Raw genomic sequence first — 23,776 nt, 5'->3', positions numbered from 1 at the left:
CCCCTCCCCCCTTTGTCCCCAGTGAATCAGCTTACAGAGGAGCTTCATATATTCTAGTGCACTTGTTAAGCTCCATATGTAGCTGCACAATATCCCTTCTTTAGTGACAGAATGACACATGTGACTACCCAAAATTAAGATTAAAATAAAGACTGCTGGACTGAGCCTTGAAACCTCTTCATCTGCTTTACAAACACAGTCATTTACTGACCAACAGCAGTCTTTGTAACCATATAGCTCCCAAAATCCTAAAGTTTTTCCTCTTCCCTTCCTGTCTTTACAGGAATTAATGACCGCCGTCACAAAGACACTTCATTTTGACTTGTGTTTGCATTGAATACTGTTTGGGTCGGCAGGTTAGGGAAAGGGGATAATGTTTTTTCTTTTTTTTTTTTTCCTCCCCCAAGCGAGAGTTGTCTGCATTTCCAGTAAGAGTTTCATTTGCATTTAAGATGCTAATGTAGCCTTTTGGGTGAGCAGAAATGGCGAGAGTATGCTGGCCTGGCTCTTTGTTTTGTCCCGGTTATTCATTAGGCTTTAATAATTGCTGCCTCGCGCCTCACACAAACACCGCCAGGAGAAATGGATTCACTTCGTTCTCTCCTTGCAAAGGTCAAGGCGCATAGCAAGACACCTCGCCGACACACAAATTCACGATTCATGCATCATCTCTCTCGGAAAATATGCTTTCTCTTGGACGATTGAGCTGAAAACCTGCTGTTTGCCTATGTGTGTGGGTGTATGTGTCTTGCCACTGAGTTTGAGGCAGCCGTTGAAATTCAAATGAGGCATGCAGGTCGAGATGTGAGTATTCCTCAAGAGAGAGAGAGAGCCAGGGATCTTCTGAGGATGTCTCTCTCTCTCCCCGCGTGGGCATTGTGGGTAAGAGGTCGCGCACACAACTCTGGTGACAGGTTCTTGCCATCGTGTGAGTCTTAACCTTTGTCCTTGTGTAATCACATGAGTTTTAACAAGCCAGAACAGATCATACAAGCCATCCTTCAGCACATCAAGGGAAGGGTCAGCCGACCTGCAGAGGAAAGTGGATTGCAGTGCGGCGATGGAGACTGGCTTAGTGCTGAATCCCATTATCAAACAGCGTTTGTCAAATAATAGGTCAAGGCCCACTTGTACCAATGACATATTACGTTGTGGTTTAATTCCAGAGCTTTGTATAACAGATTTTTCTCTGTGCAAAGTGATTTGCCAGAGAAGAAAAGGTTGCTTGTATTAAGTACTTTCAGACACTGGACTGAAGGCAAAGCTTGATCTCAGTTTCTTTGAAGAGAGTGCCTTGATAACAAGGCTGGCAATATTTAGAGGGCCTGCAAACATACAGCAAGAATTATTGTCTTGTTTACTTTGCTTGATATTAGGACCACAGCTGTTACTTTTATAAATATTGATTGTTTTTCAGCACTTTTCCCTGGTAACAAGAACCTGCTGCTTTCAACAATATCAACCACTTCAATATTACTACATTGCCTGTCTTTTATGTTTATGAATTGCTGAAACTAACAGCCAACATGTCACCGCTCCATCCTATACCTTTCACCACAGCATATATCCCAACATTTCTCGCGTCATTACCAACGCCATTTACATCACTTTGAAGCTGGGAGACTTAGCTGGCATAAACACCCAAACAACGTGCGATAACGGCGCTCAAATAACACCTCTGCCATATTTTCAATCTGCTTTGAAAGTGGCTGAGTGGCTGAAATAAGCGAGAGATTGGGGAGTTATGAGTGGGAGTGGGTCCCTGGGGGACCATGCAACATGGCAGGTCATTTGCCTGGCCAGTGTCGGTGATATATTTATACATTACAGCGAGGTGGCCGGCTGAGAAAGCAGAGGAGGGGGCTGAGAGGTAGAGGGAGCGAGGCGCTTATTCAGCAGGCTGGAATGCAATAGTAACACACGGGCGACTTAATCAGATGAGGGGAAATAACATTTAAACACATTGAAAGCCACGGGGAGCAGAGTATTTCTTATCTTGCAATGATTGCATCCCCCAGTGATGCTGTGTCTGTCATGCACAGCAATATTCAGACCTGAGACTAAAATTACTGGTTTTATTCATCTCCTCTGCAGGGTACACTCTGTGTGGGGCTTTCTAGAGAGAAGTCTCTCTTCTTTGTGAGTTCTGTTGTCAGAAAGTTTGGGCCTGTAGCATCCAGTGTTGTGGTTGTCCTATAAACCATGCCCAAGACCGTTCATATCCAGCTCAGTGTTATGTTGAGCAAGACACTGATATATTTAGTCCCTTTTCTCTCCTGTCTTCTTTCCTCTCCTCCCCTCTTTGTTTCTGGCATTCCTCTCACTCACCACTCTTCCTCTCATCTTCCCCCGCTCCCACCAGCCTCTCCTTATCTCTCTTCCTCTGCACTCACATTTCTGTCTTTCCCAACACGTCTTTCCCTCTGTGTTTTTCTTTCGCTCCACGTCTGTTCTTATCCTCCCCCACGCTAAAACCTCCTCCCCAAGGCTCTACCTCGTTCTGGGCTCTGTTGCTGTAACGATACTGACTCAAGCTCTTTGGACACAGTTTTTTTTTTTTCGTCTTTTTTTTCATTCGCAGTTCTTCGCCTCCCTCTGTCACTTGCTACATTTAGAGACGGGGATGTCTAGTGTAAACTTAGACGGACACAAAGACCGTCGGACACCCACAGAATACACACACATACACACACACACGCCCTGTTTACACTAGCGCCAGCTTTATTAATCGTGCTGTCTGCCAAGTTGAAAGACAGTCACTGTAATATGACCTAATGAGCGTGTGCTCGAGGTTGCTGTGTGTTTTGTCTTCAGTTGAACCTCCCTGCTCCCACCCCTTGTCTGCCCTGTGACTGACTCACAATGGCTGATGTTACTTGTCCTTCTGGACCAACCAGTAGGCCCGGCCCTTCCTTTTGGGATGGCTCCAAGAACAGTCAGGCGCCTCCCAAATGGCTCCAATGCTCTGATCATGAAATGGATTTGTTGGAATGAAGGCTGGAATTCTACTTAGACTTAAGTGCTGAAAGTTTTCGGCTTGAGTAGCCTAAAAGTATATACTTTGGTAGAAAGGTCAGTAGACTTCCAGTTGGTTCTTCATCAACGGTGAAAGACAAAAATCTGTTCTACCTTTAGGGAAACATTGTTCGTGTTTCTCCCCACATTCACATGTGACAAATGTTAGTTTGATACAATGGTGCATACAATTCATTCATATTGAAGTATTTTCTCATTAAAATTGATTTGTTTGGATGTTTGCTGGATGAATTCCAAACAACTCAATAGATACAACTATGTAGATAAAATGAACACGTTCTGAGTTAACAGATGTCACTTATGTTACTTATCAAAGCTTTTAAGATTAGAACAAAACGGCTCTTTTCATGTGTATCCTTCTTAAACAAGTATGTGTTGTTGTTTTTTTCAGTAGATGTGATTAGCAAAAGACAAAACATGAAGAAAAATGATCACATGTAATATTTAAGTTTCACGATAACAAAAAAAAATATTCTCAAGTCTGTTGTGTTTGGTAACACACAGACCTGAATTAGCTTCTATTTGGAAATAATAACGGAAAAAGATGAAATCAAGGTCTGCTGAGAGACATTTTTTTCTGATTATCCGTCTCAATTGAGAGTACCAAACAGGTTTAAGCCATTAAAAAAAAAAAAAATTCCTCTTATTTAAAGCCCACACAGTGATAACTGCTTGACTATTGTAGCACTCGATTAAAACTCTTTAAAAAATGTGGAATCCTTGTTGAAAGTTGTAGTGCGGCAACATAAAGAGTATTGTTTTGAAGTACTTAGTCTAAGTTGAAGTGGTGTTGGGTGTAGTTATGTGACAGGCACTCAGTTGCCCACTTGCTGAGAGAAAAAAAAAAAAAAACTTTCCCTTTTAGCTAAACATGCACAGACTGCTCTCCTCTTATCTCCCTCCATTCCTCCTCGTTCCGCCTCGCCGGATATCTGAAAAGGTATCGTCGACTCTTCTCATTTCACCCCTCTATCGCTCCCTCTTTCTCTCTTTTTCCATCACCTCGCTTTTTCACCTGCACCATTTTCTCTCTCGTGTCTCCTCATCTCCAGCCTGATTATTAGAGCCTTTCTCACTCGATCACCCCCTCTTCTCTCCGTTATAGTTTTTCATTCTCTCTTCCAGCCCATATCTAATTCTGATTTTTAAAGCCGGTAGACATTAAATGGTGCATTTAAGTAGTTTTTTTTTTTTTTTTTGGTAGTTAAAAAGAGAACTGTGGAGAAAGTGAAACCTCAAGAGACGCTGGTACCGTTTGCGTTTTTAGTTAACGGTGACTGCTGTTTGTGAATAAGGTATTAGTCACACACACCCACATGTACACACACACACCAACCCTCGTCTGTCTCTGTCGCTGCCTCTATAGTGAATCAGTGATGCATGTGCTTCACCAGGAATACAGTATGTGCTGACTATCTGGGACAAGACAGGAAATCTTCTGAGCTCACAAGCCCCCTTTCTTCTTCCTCATGAAAACCATTTATGGGTACACACACATTCACACATACACACACACACACTGCAGGTTGGCTTGAATATTCACCGGCTTAAAACGAGGCTCATGAGCTAAAAACGCTCAGGATAGATGAGCTTCCTTTGTTTCAGCTCCACAACAGTGCGACTGAAGATAATTTGCATTGGCCTCAAATGACTCAGATGTAACAGTGTCATTTAAATAAAACAAATGCTGCTGTCCCACTGAGTTTCTGGACGTCAGGGTGTCTTTGTTGAGCACTCTGTTGCAGGTCTTTGTGTATGTTGTGATGATTTTGACCGTGCGGGTCAGTGTGTTTTCGGATGGCTGGTTTGTTTGTTGGTGGTTTTTACTGAACAAAAGCTCATGTTACTTCTTGTCTTCTGACTGAATATACAATAAACTCTATGAGAATTTAATTTTCCCAATAACCTGCTAGAACTACTGTCTGTGCCCTTTTTGCATTCACACCATCTTACATGGAGATTCCCCTTGTTTTTCAGTGATTTTTCCTGTTGATGAATTGAACCCGCATGCCCCCAAGCCCGGACATCTGCATTAACCATGATGTCTTGTGACCCATCTGAAGACATAAATCGGGTTAAACGCCATGTGACACAAGCCAAACGCCTGTCTTAAAGCATTTAGAGCATTGGATAAAACCATGCGGTCATAGCCAATGATATGGTTACTAATACTCCTCAACAGCACACATCCGGAAACAATATGCCCCTTAATGGACAAAGATGGATAAGGATGCTGTCCGAGTCGATAGCGAACCAACCCAGATACGCTGTGTGTAGTGTGTGCGTGCGAGTGCTTTTGCTCGTGCGCTGTCATTCGAATAAAGCAGGACATTCATCTGTATAAACTTGTGCTGAATGACGTAATGATTCAGACCGAGGGAAGAGGGACGGCAGATGGTCATTTGGCTGTCTGTTTTAATAAAGCTAATAAGTGGAGACTGTATCAAGCGCGATGGGGCACCAGAAGAATTCACAGCTGAGAAGATATGAGCTAGATTAAGGCGAGACTTATGTCAAGTCTTTGAAGTGCTCAGGTCAGATATTGGTCTCTTTATGATCTAATCTCAGCAGGGAAATCAAAAAGGATTCTGGTTTAGATAGTGTTTATCTAGAGATGCATATTTCATCACATTCTTCCTGTTGTTGCAAAAACCAGTGATGCCGCAGATATGAAAAGGCCAAGAGCAGACTGTACTTTGGACTTCCTTTTTGTTTTTCAGATTCCATTTATTCTCAAAGTATTTCTCTACGACTCTACGAGATTGAAACTTGCCCGAGATGAGCAGTTTGAAATATTATCTTATTAACTGTTTCTCTTGCAAGTTGATGCTCAAATGCAGCAGCATGGTCCACATATGCTCACTTTGGAAAGATTACATTCGAAAAAGGGCAGGCTACGTTTATGATGCCATTAAAACAAAAGGAGACAGTGATTCTTTTTAATGCCTTTCTCCTTGAAGTGACTCCCGTTCCAACCACTACCACCATCACCATCACCGGCATCATCCTCAAATCCTATGAGAGAGGATTTAGAATGGCATCCACTTGTTTCTACGACAATCAACACTGTCTGGCGAGTTTTTTTCACAGCAGTGCGGCTCAAGCCCACCCTAGCACGCCCCCCACCCCCCCGTCTGTTAAGGGTTAACCAAGCTCGTAAATGGAGGGTGTGAAGAGGAGAATGTAGAAGCTTGGAGTTGCAGTTGAGGACAGTGGCGTTTGGTAATAAGCTGTTTCGGGCAGAGCGGGCTGCATTCCATTACAGTGAACTCAGCAGGGAGAATATAAGCAGCGTTATGGAGGAATGCTCTGGCTTTGTCGTAATAGAAAGAGCTCACATACCTTACACGGCCCACTTTTTTTTTTTATCACTTCGTTGCACTTTAAAGTTAGTTTTATGAAGTGATATCATGAGATGTTCTTCTTCACTTATATCCTCGATTTCCCATTTTAGATTCCACCAGTCCACCGACTGAACCTGTCCTCACTCTCGGTTTCTTGACATCAACACCTGTACAACCAGCTTGAAAGGATCAGACCACAACAATAGTGTGAATGACTGTTGGAAAACCACAAGGTTGTTTGTGGTTGACCCTCATTGTGACTGGCATTGCTCTGTGTTGACTAAAGGTGGCATGTAGATGCATGCTGGGTTTGTGATTAACAACAACAAAGCTCACCACCGCTCACACTCATCATATTGTATCGTTCACGATAATATTAGTGCAATTTTCAATATGATGGAAAAAATTCATTCATCATGTATCATGATAATTGCAATATTCTGACTTGTTGATGTAATGATGTCACACTGTTAGGCACAGCAACAACAAGCGTAACTGAAAGAAAAAGTAACATTGCTAACAGCTGCACAGTGGAGGAGTTACAGTAGTTCAAAAAAGGGGATGACTTCAGAAGTGTGGAATGGTTTGGTTGCAAAAGATCAGATGTACAACAAACCATGGTAATATTTAAGAAGTGAAAGAAGACTATAACAAAAAAGGGGGAATCACAACAAACTTACACCACCTCAAGCAGAATCACCCAGATGAGCACGAGGAGAACCAAAAATCCCATGAAGAGTATATTTGTCATATCGTCAAGAAAATCATTATCACAGAAATACCCTGAAATATTGTGATATTATTTTAGGGTCATACTTTGCATGTAGAGTTCAACTGTTGCTTTTTGGGCTGTTCCTGGTGAAATTACAGGGGTCATCAATCACTAGGCTCTCTCTTGTGCATGCCGCCCCTAGTCCTGGCTCTGTCCCTGTTCTCGGTGAGGTTCTCTTAAATCTCAATTAATCGCCATTTATGTGGACAGTCAGCAGCAACAAGTCTGACCTGGGCGAACAACCAACAACAAGTTTTGACATCATTGCACCCAGGGTCATTGAGACACACCGACCACTCCACCCCAGCTAGGCTGTGGTTGACTTGAAACTTGCTTGAGATAAGTAATCTACCACAGTCTACCTGTATTCTTTTGTCAAAAGGTATGTTCACATCGCATCATAGTGCATAGTTTTGAATACTTTTCCTTGATGATGCGTTCAGGCACCTGTGAAATACTTGGATGTCTGAGAGAGTTTGGTCGTCAAATATTGTTTTACGTTCTCGAGGCATAAAATTGCACCCAGCTAAAGGTTAAGTACATGTGGATGATACACAGAGAATGATGTGAATTATTTGGTAGTATTATCATTTTAAAAGTTGTAATCCACCCTTTAAGTCTGACAATGTAATCAGTAATAAAACAAGTATAAAAAGCATTCATGAACTTAAGTAAACTGGCTAAAAATGCAAAGATCCAGTCGTGTGAAAATAAACCAACATGTATTTTTTTAGCAGCAATATTCACTTATTTTGCTTGGAAGTTTTCATTTCTGTGGTGTCACTTAATTTTATTATAATACAGTTCAAGTTAAGTCAACAACCTGCTGTTGCGTGTCATCACCTCCTCTGATCAGCCGCCTGTGCTGGTTTTCTCTTAAAGCCATCTCAAACAGAGAAAGCATTAGCTTTATGCTACAGACAATAGTACAGGCTCAGTGTTGTGGTGTGAGCCAGTGGTGAAATGTTGATCTCCCACCTCTTCCACCTGCACACCACATCGCCTTCCCCTTCCACCTTCACACACTGGCACACACACACTGGTGCAGACAGACACAGGATTTGTCATGGAAAGAAAGACCCAGTCGAGAGATTAAGAGTAAACCACTAATCTGACGGTGCCTGCATTAGTGTATTTGTGTGTCTGTGTGCTCCTTTTTTTTTTTTTTTTTAAATGTGGGCAGGTTTTATGCAATGGCTGGTTCAACGGTGTTTCATTCTGTCCTAGCAGCTGGAACGAAGGCCTTTGTTTTTCCAGGAATTTCACCCCTGTGAGAACAAGCGAGGAGGAGAAAATATGTTCCCATGCTCATAGTTGGTTTGTTGTGATTCACATAATTTTGGTGTTTTGAGCAGTTTGTAATTTATTTGGGTTTCTGCACGGCTATGAGTCATAAAAGATGGAGAACATGACAGTGGAACTAGAGAGACATGTGAGCCATTTGGCAGAACTGAGAAAGGGAACAAGATGAGGGCGAGAGGATCCATTGACGTAAGGGCCGGAGGAGATGGAGGTAGATATAAAGATGGAACACAGCCTGCCTGCTCTCCATGTGTTATTGTAATGACAACAGCAGCCCTGTGTTCACCAGCTAAATCAGATGCAATGTTCACAAACCTCTCAGAGATAGTGGCACACTCTATCCAACCTCAAATCTCAAGCTGCTCAGAAAGTGTTTTTAAAACACGATGGCTGTTTCAAGTGTGTGTTTATGTTCACATTCATCTCTCAACACTTAGAAATGATGTACATTGGTGTTAAATAACATTTGGACTGCGTTACCCAGCCAATACTTATCAGTAGTTCTTTGTTCACAAATCTATTGCTGGCATCTTTACATAGTTTTTCTTGATGATTGAACATTGAACTTGATTTAGAGATTTGAAGGATGGGGTAGGACACACACACACACACGCACACCTGTCATATAGATTACCTTACACACACAAACTTGAACACTGTGTGTGTTTGATGAGGTGATGAATTCCTTGTAGGGGTTTGTCTGCAGCACATTCCCTCTGCATTCCATGTTGGAGCTGACTTGGTGTCAGCGGTCAGACTCAGAGAGGTTGCAGGAGCGGGCACGTTTGTGTGTGTGTGTGTGTGTTGTATACACACACAGTAGTTGACGACCCTCTGCTCCCTCTGTCTCGTATTCGGCAAATGCAGGCAGAGCAGGGACAACTGTACACTGTGCCTCAGAGCACAGGCACACATGCATACATTTATATGACCAACTGCCACACACACACACACACACACACACACTCCCTGTGTATCTTAAGTAACGTCTGTTGGCGTATAATCCCATTTACCTCTGAAAACACAAGAGTGTGTGTGTGTGTTTATTGTCACAGGGACTGAGGAGAAGAAGAATTTGTGTGATGTAGTGCCCACAGTCTGTCTACTGTCTCGGAGTGGCAGCTGTCACACACACACACACGCACACACACACACACACACACACACACACACACACCCACACGTCTGTTATCCACACAGCACACTGGGTGTCAGAGAAGCAGTTGTCCTTGCACTTATTACCACACCAGTCCTTGAATGTGCGAGTATATTGTCAGTTTCTACCCTCGTCCTTGTGCAGGCTGCTTATTTAAGCCTGGGAAACAAATGGAGGAGGACAGCGGAAATAAGTGACATCATCGTGCGTGTCGGATTAATACAAATTAATGAACAGGCTAAAAAAAAAAAAAAAAGCCTGTGGCATAAAGTCTTTATGTCCATTTTTCATGTTGTTTATTATTATGTGTTTTATGGCCCTTTGGCTCATGATACTCATTCAAAAAACATTTTACAATCTTCAAATGCTATTATTCCATGTAACGGAGCTTGTAAATTGACTGCTGTAAAGAATTTATTCTTGGCTAATGTACTTTGGCAAAATTAATACAGAGCATACTGAGGACAATGTTTGAGGTTGTTGTTTCAAATCCGTAGTTTTCTTTCAACTCCTTCACATCAAGGGTAGTTACTGGACAAGTCTAGATCAGGTTTTATCACTCCAGCCGTGCTGATAGCTTGAAAGTCAGCCCAGCAAGGTGCTTTAAAGACAGGGGGCTCAATTTGTTCCAGTGTCTGACTTCCTCACACACACACACACACACACACACACACACACACACACACACACACACACACACACGTATACACTACTTTTGTACTTTGGAACAAGGCATTTGTTTTGGCAGGCCACCTGCCACACAGAGAGAGAGAAAGGGCACCGGCGCTTGTCCTCCACTAAACTGATTTACGTTGGCACTAAAACAGAACTCATAAGGGCTTTTTATACGCCCCAAGACTTGCCAGTCAGCTTTTTTTCCCCCTAGCCAAGGCAGGAAGGAAATGATACAAGATACCACGATATACAATACTGCTTTATTGTCTAACCTCTTAGAAATTGGTCTTACCTCCTCTGAAATTTGTCTTGGCTTGCCGGATGACTTGAATACAATATGGTGACATTTGTGTTTTTGGCGCTAGCTCATGTTTCAGATGTTCTTTGCTCATCACCAATTGTTTTTTTCTCACTTTTTTCCCCCTTGTTAATAAAGTAATTATATGAAGTAATGACACAAAAATGAATATCAGATCACAGGGTGACTGTTTCTGCTTAAATTGACCCCGAAGGTCACTCAAGAAATACTATCTTTACTCAGTTATTAATACATTTTCTGCTGTCATTCAGCTGTTATTGAAAGAAAGGAGGACCATTATGAACAAATTCCCGTGGACAGTGACAGATGGGCTTGAATATTTTTTGATAATATTCCAGTGAGTTATTGTAATAATGTTGATATTCTCTGATAATCCTCAGCAGACAGTGTGATTGCTTTGTTTCAGTGTTCAGATTTGAGTTTGTAGTGTGTAGGGATGCCATGGTGAGGAAATTTTCCCACCGGTTAATAAACTCGTGACAACACTGGTGTTACTGGTTTACAAAATAAGATATTTGTCGATGACGCTCAATATCTTACTTTGGTCTTTAACATTAGATCTTTAGATCTGCCCCTGACTTTGCAGATATGTATTCGGTCAACCTCACACTGTCCCTCTTATATTTAGTGCATCGTGCAAACAGCACCACTTACGGATGACTGTGCATCTGGCCTCTCCGATCGAGCTTTAGCTGCAGGGCCCATTTTGGCAGCCTCACTCTTGTTGGGTGCTTGAAGGTGTGTAGATTAGAGGTGTTGCCTCCAGTTGCTGCCACCCTTATCAGACAAAGTTTACAGATTGCCTCATTAACATTATCAGGTTCCCTATTAGCATTGGGTTCAAATCCAAAATATATAGGTTTTGTAGGTATAGGTATAGCTTTTGCAATCTGACTCTGCTACTCTGTGCTGTGACTCTACTGCTGCTGCATACAGTCACGGAGCAGACACTTTAAGTTTATAATTTGAGTGTCTGTCACCCGACTAAGTATCGATAATAAGCTTAGTATTTTACAAATTAGAGTTTTTTTATTTGATGAATGTGGGCGCTGATACATGAAAATGAACTAAATGGGTTTTATTTCTATTAAAAAAAAAAAAAAGAAGCAAAATGACAGTGGGGTGGTGGGCAAGTAATCGGTGTGTAATCAATGTGTGGTGTGATTTGAATTGGTAGCTTGACCCCACACACACACACTCAAACACTCCCCCCTCCCCCTGAGACCGACTTGCCTGCCTCTCACTGGGACATATGTCAGACGAGCAGGCTAACCAGGCTGCAAATGACTAGTCTGCACAGTGCATACCTGCAGTGTGTGTCTGTGGTTAGGCCTGAGTGTGTGTTCAAATCACAAAAATAGGTTGAAGAGCAACTCCACTTCCTCTACCCTGTAATAACTCCAGTCAGACTTTTCGCGTGTTTATGTCTGACTGCGTGTATGTCGTCTGTCCAGGGATTGCCACCCATCCATCCGTCCATCCGTCAGTGTGTCATGTGGGGGGGGGGATGGGATGGGGATGGTAATCCATTCTTCCCATATGCAGATAGCGGTGGTGAGATTAGGCAGACCCTGGGAGAGGATTAAGGCTTCGGGGCTTGGCTCCCCTTCTATCTTACCTCCTCTCTAACCATCCAGCCCCCCCTCTACCACCACCTCCCCGCTTCCTGCCGCCTCCTCTTGCTGTTCAATCCCTCATCCCCCCCCCACCCCCGGTCTCCCTCTCCTCCTGCGGGCAAATCTCCAATCTCTAGAGTGTGTTTGGCTGCTGAGTGAAGAGGTGGAGGGCAGATTAAGATAGAGAACCATTTAGGTTTTTTTTTTTTTTTTGTGCTTGTGTGTTTTGATTTGCATGCGCATAACGTATTGGTTGATTCCTTCTGTTTTGTGCATTTTTATATGTGTTTGTGTGCGTATACATACCATTTGTGCACAGAGAGGATATGCAGTGGGTGTATGGGGGGTTGGAGTGTGTCCAATGTGCATCTTTTAAGTCATATTGCTTGCAGTCGCCTCCTCGATTACACTATGGTAGGGTTACGATAATTGACTTTGTGCATATGTGAGAGTGTGTTTTGAGAATTTGCATTTGTTTTCAGAGCCTTTTCCCCATTCTCTCTCTCTCTCACATAGCCTATATATTTTCCCATCTCCTTTACTATATAGTCCTTCTTTCTTAAACCCTCAGTTCCACCTTCTCTCCTCTTTCTCCTGTCCCAGATGTGACCCACATGTTGTGTGATGCAGTGCAGAGGGTAGAGAATTTGTGCTGCTCCTCTTCCCTCCTCATCATCATCCCTCTCTCGCCACCTTCTCCTCCTCTTTCTCCCCTCCAGTGGAGAGTGCTGTAATTGATATGCCACTGGCAATAAATCAGCACAGCTCTGGGGCTGAGCAGTGACCATTATCTGAACGGACAGGTTTAGCTGCTTTGGAGAAGAGGCTGAGAGAGGGGAAGAGTTGATGCAGCTCAGCTCATAAGAGTTACCAACAGCTCACCACTTTGCCAGCCTCTGGAATTTCCTCATGATGTACATGGAAACACACCACCCACCCACCACCACCATCTCCTCTCAGGATTCCTGTCACTGTTAAACTAAATACACAAAATGAAGTAAAAGCCGAGAGAGGGACTCCTCCCTTCCAAGTCTTTTTCCTCTTTGTTATGTCTTCCACCTCCTTTTTCAATCCTGTATTCCCATTCCTAGTGCCCGTCGTGACGCACTACAACCCTCTGTCAATTGATAGGGCTTCCTGATATCAAATCCAATCAACTTGGCCCCTCACTGCCCATCCTCTCTAATGCTTTCCCCTGATGTGATAACGGCCTCGGCTCTCCCGATATGGTGGCTGCCCATTCCCAAAGCCACAGACACGCACCAGCCCATAATGATTGACATGTTTTTCCTTGATGCTGCCAGATATGGCTTGCAACCTTGCTCCAGCCGCTCTTCCCACCATTTCACTTTAGCTCTGGAGGAAATTGAAATTGAAGAGGGTTTGGAGGGATAAGGAGGGTGAGACAAAATGGAGAAATTTGAGGGGGAAAAAAAAGGAGAATGTCTGTAAGATGCCAAGTGATTGACTACATCCTCAACAGTTGGACAAGTCCGCCATGATGGGATGGAAGTAGAGGGATTGAGGGTGAGAGGATTGTTAGGCCGTTTGCAAAGGTTTTTAGTGCAATTCTTTAATTTATCTTGTTTCCTCTCCTGGTAGTTTTAAAGTTTATATCATGGAAGAAGATAACTGTATGTTGTCTTTTCACAAACGTGTGTTTGTTAAAGTGTGTGTTGTGATGTCATCATCTTATTACCAGGATAGATAACAAGCAGCCGGAGACCCCCAGATGCAATTTGTTGTGTGATTCACACTCTATTACATCAAGCTGTGGCTGGCCTATATGAAGAGGAATTACTGTAGGGAGGATTTTTTTTTTTTTGGTACAGGTTCTCTCTCTCGTTCTTTATCAGGCTCTCTCATTTGCTCACTCGCTCACTCTGCCTCATTGTATCTTCCCCTCGCTTGGAAATGACAAAGGAAAATGAGGCAGACAGCCTCCTTATGCGTCGCCACGCTTTAAATTGACATCTGCTGTCGTCGCGAGGCGCGACTGTACCGTTGAGCAAGAAATTAGTTTTTTTATAGGCTGGCTCGTCACTTTATTGCGGCTGCTTATGTCGAAGAGGCCGCGATCCACGTCGAGTCGTTTTAATCTCACGGAGTGGAGAGTGGGGGTATATCTGGTAACTGCAGCTCAGACCCTTCTGTCTGCTGTTACCGTGCTTAGGTGCCTCGATCCACAGGGCTCCCCTGGTGTTTGATTCAAGCGCAGGTAGAGCCCTGATTAAAATGCAGCATAAGTGCTGCCTATTGTTTGGCTCCCCGATGGTCCTCGCTCACCCCTCTGCTCTTCTCTTCTCCTTCCATCCCTGCAATGTCTGCTTCCCTTAGTCTCTTACTTTCTCTCTCTTTTTTTCTTGCCCTGCTCCTCTTTCTCACCTTGTTTTTTTTTTTTTTGTCTCTGCTATATATTTGTCTTCTCCCGGCCTTTCATTTGTGGACCTCTCCCTGAACCTGGCTGGCTTTGTCTCAGCTGAGCTATGGTTTGCTATTCCACGAACAATGCCGCTACAATTTCTCTTCTCTCCCGCTCAGCCTCTCCCTCCCTGACTTTCTCTCGCACTTAATTTGCAACAGCAGTGACTAAAATTGATGTGCAATTCAATGACTCCTCTTACAGAGGTGTTTAATTCTTTCAATACTTGCGAAAGTGCATTTTTTTTCCCCCTCAGAGTGTCTACTCACACGTACCTGCCTTTCAAAAGGGAGGCTGAAACATAAGAGACACACAGATATTGAAACAGTCATTCATCCCTCTGAGCTTGGTAAACTGACCACACTCCCTGACCTGCATGCTCGGTGATTGATAGGAAGATAGCCTTGCTTCTCAGAGGCTCACCAGAAGGGGAGCAGGAGGCAGAAACCAAGATAAGGAGAAAAATAAAGGAAAAACCCACATTCCTCTTTGCCTCTCTCCTCTCTCCTCTCCTTTTGATTTTCCTCTATCTCATGTTTTTGCCTCCCTCATCCTCCCACCCCCACCACCTCCCTTCCCTACCCTCCTCGTCTATCTGTAGTGTCTCTCATCTTTTCCGATTCGGTGTGGTCATAAAACACCCTTTGCGCAGACACTTTGATAGTCAAGGTGAAATTGAAGCTTGGGGTCTCTGGGAGCGTTGCGTCCTCTTTTGCATAATCAGCATTTACAGGAGAACTAATGTCCCAGTATTGCAGAAACATGATTGGCCTGTCAAGTAGCAGCACACACACAGCAAACTCTGCTCCTCCTCATCATTGTATTGTAGTTGGAGGACGCCCAAAGGAGCCAAATACTCACCCTCTTGACTCCTCCTCTTCTCCTCCTCCCTGTCCTTTACCTGCAAACCTTCCATCCTATAAATTACCTTACTCCTGCCCTTTAATCTCCCTCTCTGTTCTCTGCTGCATCTCAGGTTGTCCAAGGATAACAGCTCTGGGGTATAGCGTGCGCTGTATGAAAAATATTTATGCATTTGTGAAAAGCTGCTAGATGAAAGCAGACCTGAGTAAAATGTGTATTTGCTAAGCTTCACCTCTTCATTCCTCAGAATTAGCTGGTGTGAGAAGGCAGTGGTAGCAGTGAGGAAGGAAATAATGTTCATATCTGATGAAGGGCTGTGTTAGGCCACGTCTAGACCAAAAATAGCACCGTGTGGTAAAAGAAAAAACACAAGCGGAAACATTGATGCCGGCATGTTGCTTCAGGTTCTGATGAGAAGATTAAATACAATCCAGAGAAGTCCAGCTTGCTGGATGTCGCATTGCATTGCCACAAAAGTTAAGCCAGGTTCAAGTGTTGTGATGACCCTGTATTTTTTTGGCAGACCCCTCTCCACATAGGCAATAGAAAAACAAGAGATTGGCACGTTTGGAGTGTGCCGACTGTGTTTGTTGTGTAGAGGGAGATGGGAGTCTTGAGTGGTAATGTGTGAGATAAGGACCCTTCAACGTCAGCGATGGGTTAATTGTGTTGTATTGGCAGCACACATGTCGATCAACAGTTTTCATATTTCATTTTATATTCCGTGCGTTACGCTAAACACAGTTATATACTGGAGTATGTGTGAGTGCGCGGTGTCGGGGCCCACCACAGTTTAATACATGAATGGGAATCCCGGTTGTTGAATCATGTCGGTTCAAAATAAACATGCAAATCAGAACATGTTCCATGTCTGGATGTATTCCTTAAACTGATACCATCAGACCAGACACTTTATGCAAAGCTGCATTCTTAATCATTCAACCCGTGTTTTTCATCAGATAATGATGAGATAAAATCTTACGTGAAACAAGTTTGACTAAAATGACAGAAAATGATTGGTTATTGCTAGAATAGATTGACATTGTTGGATGTTTTTCAAGAATAAAGGACCAAAATATTATTTTCTAACTTTCTTTTTATTTCATGCTGTACTGGAAACATACTGAACCGTGTCCCTAAAACTTAGGTACCGAACCGTACACTTTGTGTACCGTTACCACTAATATGTACACACACAGAGTATATATAGTGATCGCAGCTCCCTGAGGGAAAACAGAATATTGGACAACCTGCTGTGCTGCCATGAGAACCTGATGCCTGGATGCAATTGCCAAAACTGCAGGCATATTTACAGTGGATTACTGGTTTGCGTGTTGATACTGTTCAAACAGACAGGAAAGCCTTCAAGCAGACCTGGCTATAAATTGCTTGCTGTCAATGTAACAGTGCCCACTGGCACGTTTTTCAAACACATGCCTCCTCCAAAGCCACCATGGTAACATTGAAAGTTATGAAATATTAAAGAGTTCAGTGGTGTGAGTCTATAACTCATTCCAGCCAGACTCGCATTATGTGTACAGAGCCTTTAATGATCGGCCCATGCCTCCTCTGCTATCTTCCCTCATAATTAAATGCCGACACACATTTGCCTTTCAGACTTGATTTGATATCATTTATTTATCACTGGGGCAAATGTCAGCTTGGATTTTTTTCTAATTTTGGCTGTGCAATTTGTGAGCCTTTTAGGCTTCCCTGCCTGCTTGATGCATAATCAATATGAAATGTTCCTTGGACACTCACAGTGTTTTTTTTTCTTTCTGCCTTCTAGGGCTCCCACCTCGTGCCTCAGTGGATGATGTTCCTGATGACGGCTTGCAACGCTGAGAACAGGACAGCGGATTGATAGGAGTTTTATTCCCCTCTCTTCATCCTTCTCTCTTTCCCTCTCAGTTTCCTCCCTTATTCCTTGACGGTAGAGCAAGAAAAACAGAAAATCCTGACTTGGAACTTGGTACCAGAGCTCGTACTCCTCCTCCTCCTCCTCCTCCTTCTCCTCCTCCTCCTCCTTCTCCTCTCTTTCTCCTTCCCCGTCCCCCTAAGCCTTGCCTCTAGACAGCCCAGATATGTGTCCCCTAGCTCGGTCAGTGGCTTCCCCTGGCCTGGGGAACTTGTTTCTCCTCTTGGGGCTTTTGCTTATCATGAGCCCATCCTTCTCCGGAGGCCAACCCCCACCCTTCAAACGATTTACTCCTGCTGAGTGGGGGCTTACACATTTGGCCATCCACAACAAAACTGGAGAGGTCTATGTGGGAGCTGTAAACTGGATTTTCAAGCTGTCTAGCAACCTAACCAAACTGCGCAACCACATGACTGGACCAGTAGTGGACAATGAAAAGTGCTACCCTCCACCCAGTGTCCAGTCCTGCCCTCACGACCTGGCCCAAACCCCCAACGTGAACAAGCTTCTCCTTATAGACTATGCCCAGAACCGCCTCATTGCCTGCGGTAGCACCTCGCAGGGCATCTGCCAGTTCCTACGTCTGGACGACCTCTTTAAGCTGGGCGAACCCCACCATCGCAAGGAGCACTACCTGTCCAGTGTGGCTGAGTCGGGTACCATGTCCGGGGTCATCATAAGCTCCCCCCACAGTCCTACAAGCAAGCTATTCATCGGAACCCCCATTGACGGCAAGTCTGAGTACTTCCCAACCCTGTCTAGCCGCAAGCTGATGGAGAACGAGGAAAACGCAGACATGTTCAGCTTCGTCTATCAGGATGAGTTTGTGTCCTCTCAGCTCAAGATCCCCTCAGACACTTTGTCCAAGTTCCCTGCTTTTGACATCTATTATGTGTACAGCTTCAGCAGCGAGCAGTTTGTCTACTATCTAACAATGCAGCTGGATACTCAGCTCACTTCCCCCGATGCCAGCGGAGAGCAGTTCTTCACCTCCAAAATTGTGCGTCTCTGCGTGGATGACCCCAAGTTTTACTCCTACGTCGAGTTCCCCATCGGCTGCACTAAAGATGGGGTAGAGTACCGGCTGGTGCAGGATGCCTACTTGGCCCGGCCAGGCCGTCAGCTGGCCAACTCTCTGGGGATCTCTGAGAATGAAGACATCCTTTTCACGGTCTTCTCTCAGGGTCAGAAGAATCGGGCCAAACCACCCAAAGAGTCAGCGTTGTGCCTGTTCACCCTGAGGAGGATAAAGGAGAAGATCAAAGAAAGGATTCAATCCTGCTACAAGGGAGATGGGAAACTCTCCTTACCCTGGCTGCTCAACAAGGAGCTCGCCTGCATCAACTCGGTAAGCTCTAACCTCTCTATCTGTTCTTTTTTTTTTTTTTTTTGGAGTTCTGTTTAGTAAACACTTTCTTCACAGCTCTTTCCTTAGAGCCATTCAGTATACTTATCCACCAAGGCACGCTTGTTTTTTTTTTTATTGTTAAGCTTTGACATTGATGCACATAGCAGTAGCATTAGTTGACCATTTAGAAACTGGTCTAAAAGGAGAATATCATACCGTTGCTTTCGGCAAAAGCGCACAGCTTGCTTTCACATGGTTGATACTGCCTTTTGTCAAGAACATGAATGAAAATGTTCTTGCTTGCACACATGAACACACAAGTATACACACATAAACATCCAAATATTGGAAACTACTCTTGATGTCAGTGAATTTAGTGTCCCTCAAACAGTCTGTTAGTCCTCTTTCTTCCCCTGACCTTATTACTCTTTTCTGTTACATGGTTGCTAATTGATTACTGGCCTGCCCATTCTACATCCATTCAAATGAACCACTGCTGCAGGCCCGCATTGATTAACAATGTAAAGTGTGAAGAGCTCTTGTTTCTTCCTCCTGCCGACTCTTTTTTTCACTTTTTTCTACTCATTTTTCCCTCTTTCCACAACCTCTTGGTACTTTGATTTAGTCAGACAGGGGACATCATTAGCCCAGTCCCCTGGATTTGTGAAATGTCACTCAGGAGTAGCGCACACACACACACACACACACACACACACACACACACACACACACACACACACACACACAGTATGGTTCGGTGCACCGCAGTGCGAGATCCTGGGGGATAGCACGAGCTAGACTTATTTTTTACTAACTGATCCACGGAGCATGGCCCTGCATGCGTTACAGAGGACACTCACACAGACACACACGCATGCACTCACCCTGCAGACTATAAGACACTACACAACATCGCACGGTCTAGATTTCTCTATGGCGAACATATATACCTGCTCACATACTGTGCTTATACTGTCTGACCTTCATTCCTCATTCATTTTTGTCTCCCCCCCTGCTCACCCACTCTCCTCAGGCTGCAGCTGCTTGAATCCTCTTATATCTTTCTTTCGTGTTTTAGTGTTTTGTGTCCCTCACTCTTAGTTGACCACCTGTCTCAGTGACCCCATTCTCCATCCAGTGTGCTCTTTAAACCCACCCATCCATCCCTTCCATCTTGCTCGCTTTTAAGATAGCTTAATTAAAAGACCTCTTTAAAGCTTTTTCTTTAAATGTCAGTGCACACCGTTTTTACCAGCATGTGTCTTTGCAAACACACACACACACACACACACACACACACACACACACACACACACGCCATTCACTCTGTGTTGCGTCTAATGGAGTGGGATACTCTGTAAGAACAGCGCTCCTTCTCTTTATAAGTCTTCATTAGCCTGAGTGCACAGGTGTGTTCTTGTGTGGTAGTGTAAGTGATGTGAATGACCAAGTCAAGTTTGTCTCTTTCACCTTCCCTTTTGCCACCTTCTGTAGATGTAGTCTCTTTCCTGTTCAGTGGTTGTCTTCATTCTTGTTTTTGTGGCTTTTGTCTCTAAGGGTCCATCACACTGACAATAGCTTTGAGGCAAAAAAAAAAAAAACAGGCTATCTCATTTATTTCAATTAGACCTTTGCACTGGTGCTGCAGAAGCTTCATGTGCAGAGTGCTGTGGAGCAAAATTGCAGGGTAGTGAAGCGATCTACTTTTTATGCGGTGCAGTGCAACAAAATCAGTCCACTCAAATATTATATGTGCGAGCGCACATGCCAGGTAGATTACTTTGTTGCTGTTGTGCTGATATGCTGCTTACCCCATCCGTATTTGGATGGAAGAGCAAGTTTCTGCTGTCATGACAACTCTGTGTAGATGGACTATCCAGCCTCAAAGGAATATAAACCACCATGCAGTGTCTGTGCTTTTGATAAGACTCCAAACTAGACATAGTGGTTTATATTTCACCTAAATTTACCTGAACTGTGTAGCAGGCCTCACCTGTGCAGCCGATGGAACTTTTTTTTAGAGCATTTTTATTTGTTGTAGCAGGACAATAACAGGTGTAACTAATTCCATTAATAATGGCTTCCATCGAAGTGTCCCAGTATGTAATGCAGCCATCATTAATGTTCTTATTTACACCTGAACTTTTCTTGTTTCAACATATCAGAATGTCTGCTGCCCCTTTACTCTGTCACTGAGTTTAGTTTTTCTGGAAGAGAATCCTGCTTTTAAAAAGTGATGCATCTACCTTCTTATTAGTGCCACAACCTTGATGTTCAACTATTTTTAGGTCAAACTATCATCTGTCCTTACATTCATCTAAAGGTATTTTACATTTGTTTGATCCTTCTGTGCTTCATTCTGTTCATTATTTCCGCTCCCCGTCCCATTCTGCCAGTCATCCCTGTTACCGTGGTTACTGGAATTTTTGAGGATCATTACATTCACCCATCATTTATCATTACTCAAACATCCTCTCAAAAAACTCTTGTCCCATATAAGCTGTCAGCAATGATGATGTAATAGCGTCAGAGATAAGCTGATTGGCTGACCCCATGACAGCAGCAAGGCCCGAGGGGTCAGCCTCAGGTTAATGATGTCTGCCACATTCCCCTTAAGCAGTGACCTAATGTCAGCTGCCCACCACTGACCTTAACCACAGTCAGCGGTCCCAAGGACCTCAAATCTGACCTCAGAGTGCCTAATGTCATTTTTCAGTGTGCGGGAACGGTTGCTGTGCAAAATAACTTGACATAATAAGAACAGAGAAACACAGAAAGAACTGCATCACACTGCATAACATGTGAGATGGTATTATTGTATTAACTGAGAATGAAGTATTATGGGTGTGTGTTGTTATTGCAAACAATAAAGCTCATACTATATCCCAGTCGAGTTGCTGCAAAAAACATTTTTCATTCGGCACTTAATATGCTGGATAAAATACACATATTTTGACAAGCGCACAACTCCTTTACATAACCACAAGATTTGATTTCATACAATTTGGTATTTCTTTCATCGATTATCTCCGCTAAGGCTGCAACGATTACTTGATTAATTGGATTACTTGATGAACAGAAAAATTAGTGGCAACTATTTTGATAACAAATTAATCGTGTCAGTCATTTTTAAATCATTTCTCAGTTCCAGCCAGTCATTTGTGAGGATTTGCCACATTTATTCATCTAATGTGATAGTAAATTGAATATTTTTGGATTTTGGACCGTTGTTCTTACAAACCAGGCAATTTGAAGACGTCACCTTGGGCTTTAGGATACTGTGACGGAACCCTTTTCACTGGCATTTTATAGACCAAATGATTATCTGATTAATATAATCAAATAATGGAAATAGTTGCAGCCCTGATCTCCACCATTTAGAATCTGAACTTTTTAAGGAGTCCTGTGAGTGTGAACTATCATTTAGTTTATCTATCTATAGCTACTGTAAGTAAAGAACTAATAAATTGCATCTAATTAAATATCCAGTTAACTAACCAGCTACCAGGTGTCAGGTTTTCACTGTTGGCTACTATTATAGGGCAGATATATGAACTGGCAATATGCTACTCCGCAGCCCTCTAACCTTTAAGCTACTGGTGTTTGGCACTGAGCCCCACCCTGATTTTTTTCCCAGCCACCCCAGGAATTCAAATGCGCTTCTTTAACCTCTAGGCTGCAAACTCATAAAAGCCTATCACAGCTACATTTGACTGAGCAGTGTGGGAAAGCCTCTGTGATGTGGGGGTGGAGGGTGAATAAGTTAAGCATGACCCTGCCATAGAGCAGTGGAGAGGGCAGAGTAGGGGGGGGGGGGGGGGGACAGCTGTTAGCCACACCGCCATGATCGATGACCAGGTGCTCTGTCGGCTCCCTGTGTAGAGTTCATATTTGTGCTGGATCATAATTTCTAGCCTCTGGCCATCATTAGGATGATATGTTTATGGTCACAGTGAGATGTTGGCTATTTTCTGTAAACACAAATGTTTGGCCATATTACAAGTAGCTCACATACACCTGTACACACACCATTCATCACCTCAGCCCTGTTTACCTGGCTATATTTGTCTGCTGTGTGTGTGTGTGTGTGTGTGTGTGACCATTTTCTTGCTTGTGTGTCTCTGTTTTGTCCCTGAGCTTTATTAGTGAACCCCTGACCTTCTCCTCGGTTTGAGAGTGGATCAATACAAACCATTTCCACAGAGGGAGAGCGAGAAAGAGAGAGGAAGAGGGTGAGAGACAAGGTGGAGTGAGAGGGAGATGAATGCAAAAAAAAAAAAAAAAAAAAAAAAAAGGTGAGATAAAGGTAGTGAAGAGAGAGGTATAGAGGTGAGTGCAAGAAGGGAGGAGGAAGTTGCAGGAAGTAAACGAGAGAGAGGGAACTAGAACCAGTGAGAAAGAGAGAGGTGCAAGACGTGGGTGTAACAACGAGAGAAGGAAAGGGAGTCGGAGAAAAAGGAAAACGCCAAAGCAATGTACAGGAGAGAGGAAGGGAATTTGAAGGATGGCGTTGAAGAGAGGAGAGGAGAGGAGAGAGACAGAGTGAGTGTGAAAATAACAGAGCGAGCCAAGGAGGCTTGAAGGGAAAGAGATTGAGAGAGAGAAAGCACAAAAAAGGAAGAAAATATGACAGTGTTGTTGACTTTGTCCACAGTGCACACAAATCTACAAAATTCTCCAACCTGATCTTTGGCACGCAAAGTTATCCACACTGTTTTTTTTTTTTTCAGTTGATCAAATCAGGTTTGAGCGTTGAGGCATTTCTAACCTGTCTGCACCGATTTCTCTGGACTGTAGACATGCATATTGAAGCTAACTGATGTTGCATTTCCCAAAACAGGAAAACCAAAACAAAATAGATGAAGAATGAGGATATGTCACCGTTGGCACTGTAAAACGTCTAACAATATGAGTCGTTAGGAGTGGAGCCATGTTTTGTGCTGCGGTCACGGCTGGCTAACTGCACTTTGGCTGCAACTTCAGTGTTATGTTTGTTATATTGAC

At 43.5% G+C, this 23,776-nt stretch overlaps 1 protein-coding gene across 4 annotated transcripts in view; it reads left to right on the top strand.

Annotated features, from left to right (window-relative positions):
* The window catches only part of LOC121893940 (plexin-A1-like), a 191,984-nt gene that overhangs the window by 19,182 nt on the left and 149,026 nt on the right, over window positions 1-23,776 (top strand). For all 4 annotated transcript variants that reach the window (XM_042406145.1, XM_042406142.1, XM_042406143.1 and 1 more), the window contains exon 2: window positions 17,296-18,772. In XM_042406145.1, the coding sequence (XP_042262079.1) occupies window positions 17,591-18,772 (1,182 nt within the window). In that variant the 5' untranslated portion in view covers window positions 17,296-17,590. The remainder of the gene's footprint in view (window positions 1-17,295; window positions 18,773-23,776) is intronic.

Source organism: Thunnus maccoyii, chromosome 3 (genome assembly GCF_910596095.1).
Source record: "Thunnus maccoyii chromosome 3, fThuMac1.1, whole genome shotgun sequence".
Taxonomy (NCBI): Eukaryota; Metazoa; Chordata; class Actinopteri; order Scombriformes; family Scombridae; genus Thunnus; species Thunnus maccoyii.
The sequence above is the reverse complement of the archived record's forward strand: the minus strand, read 5'-3'. Positions and strand labels throughout refer to the sequence as shown.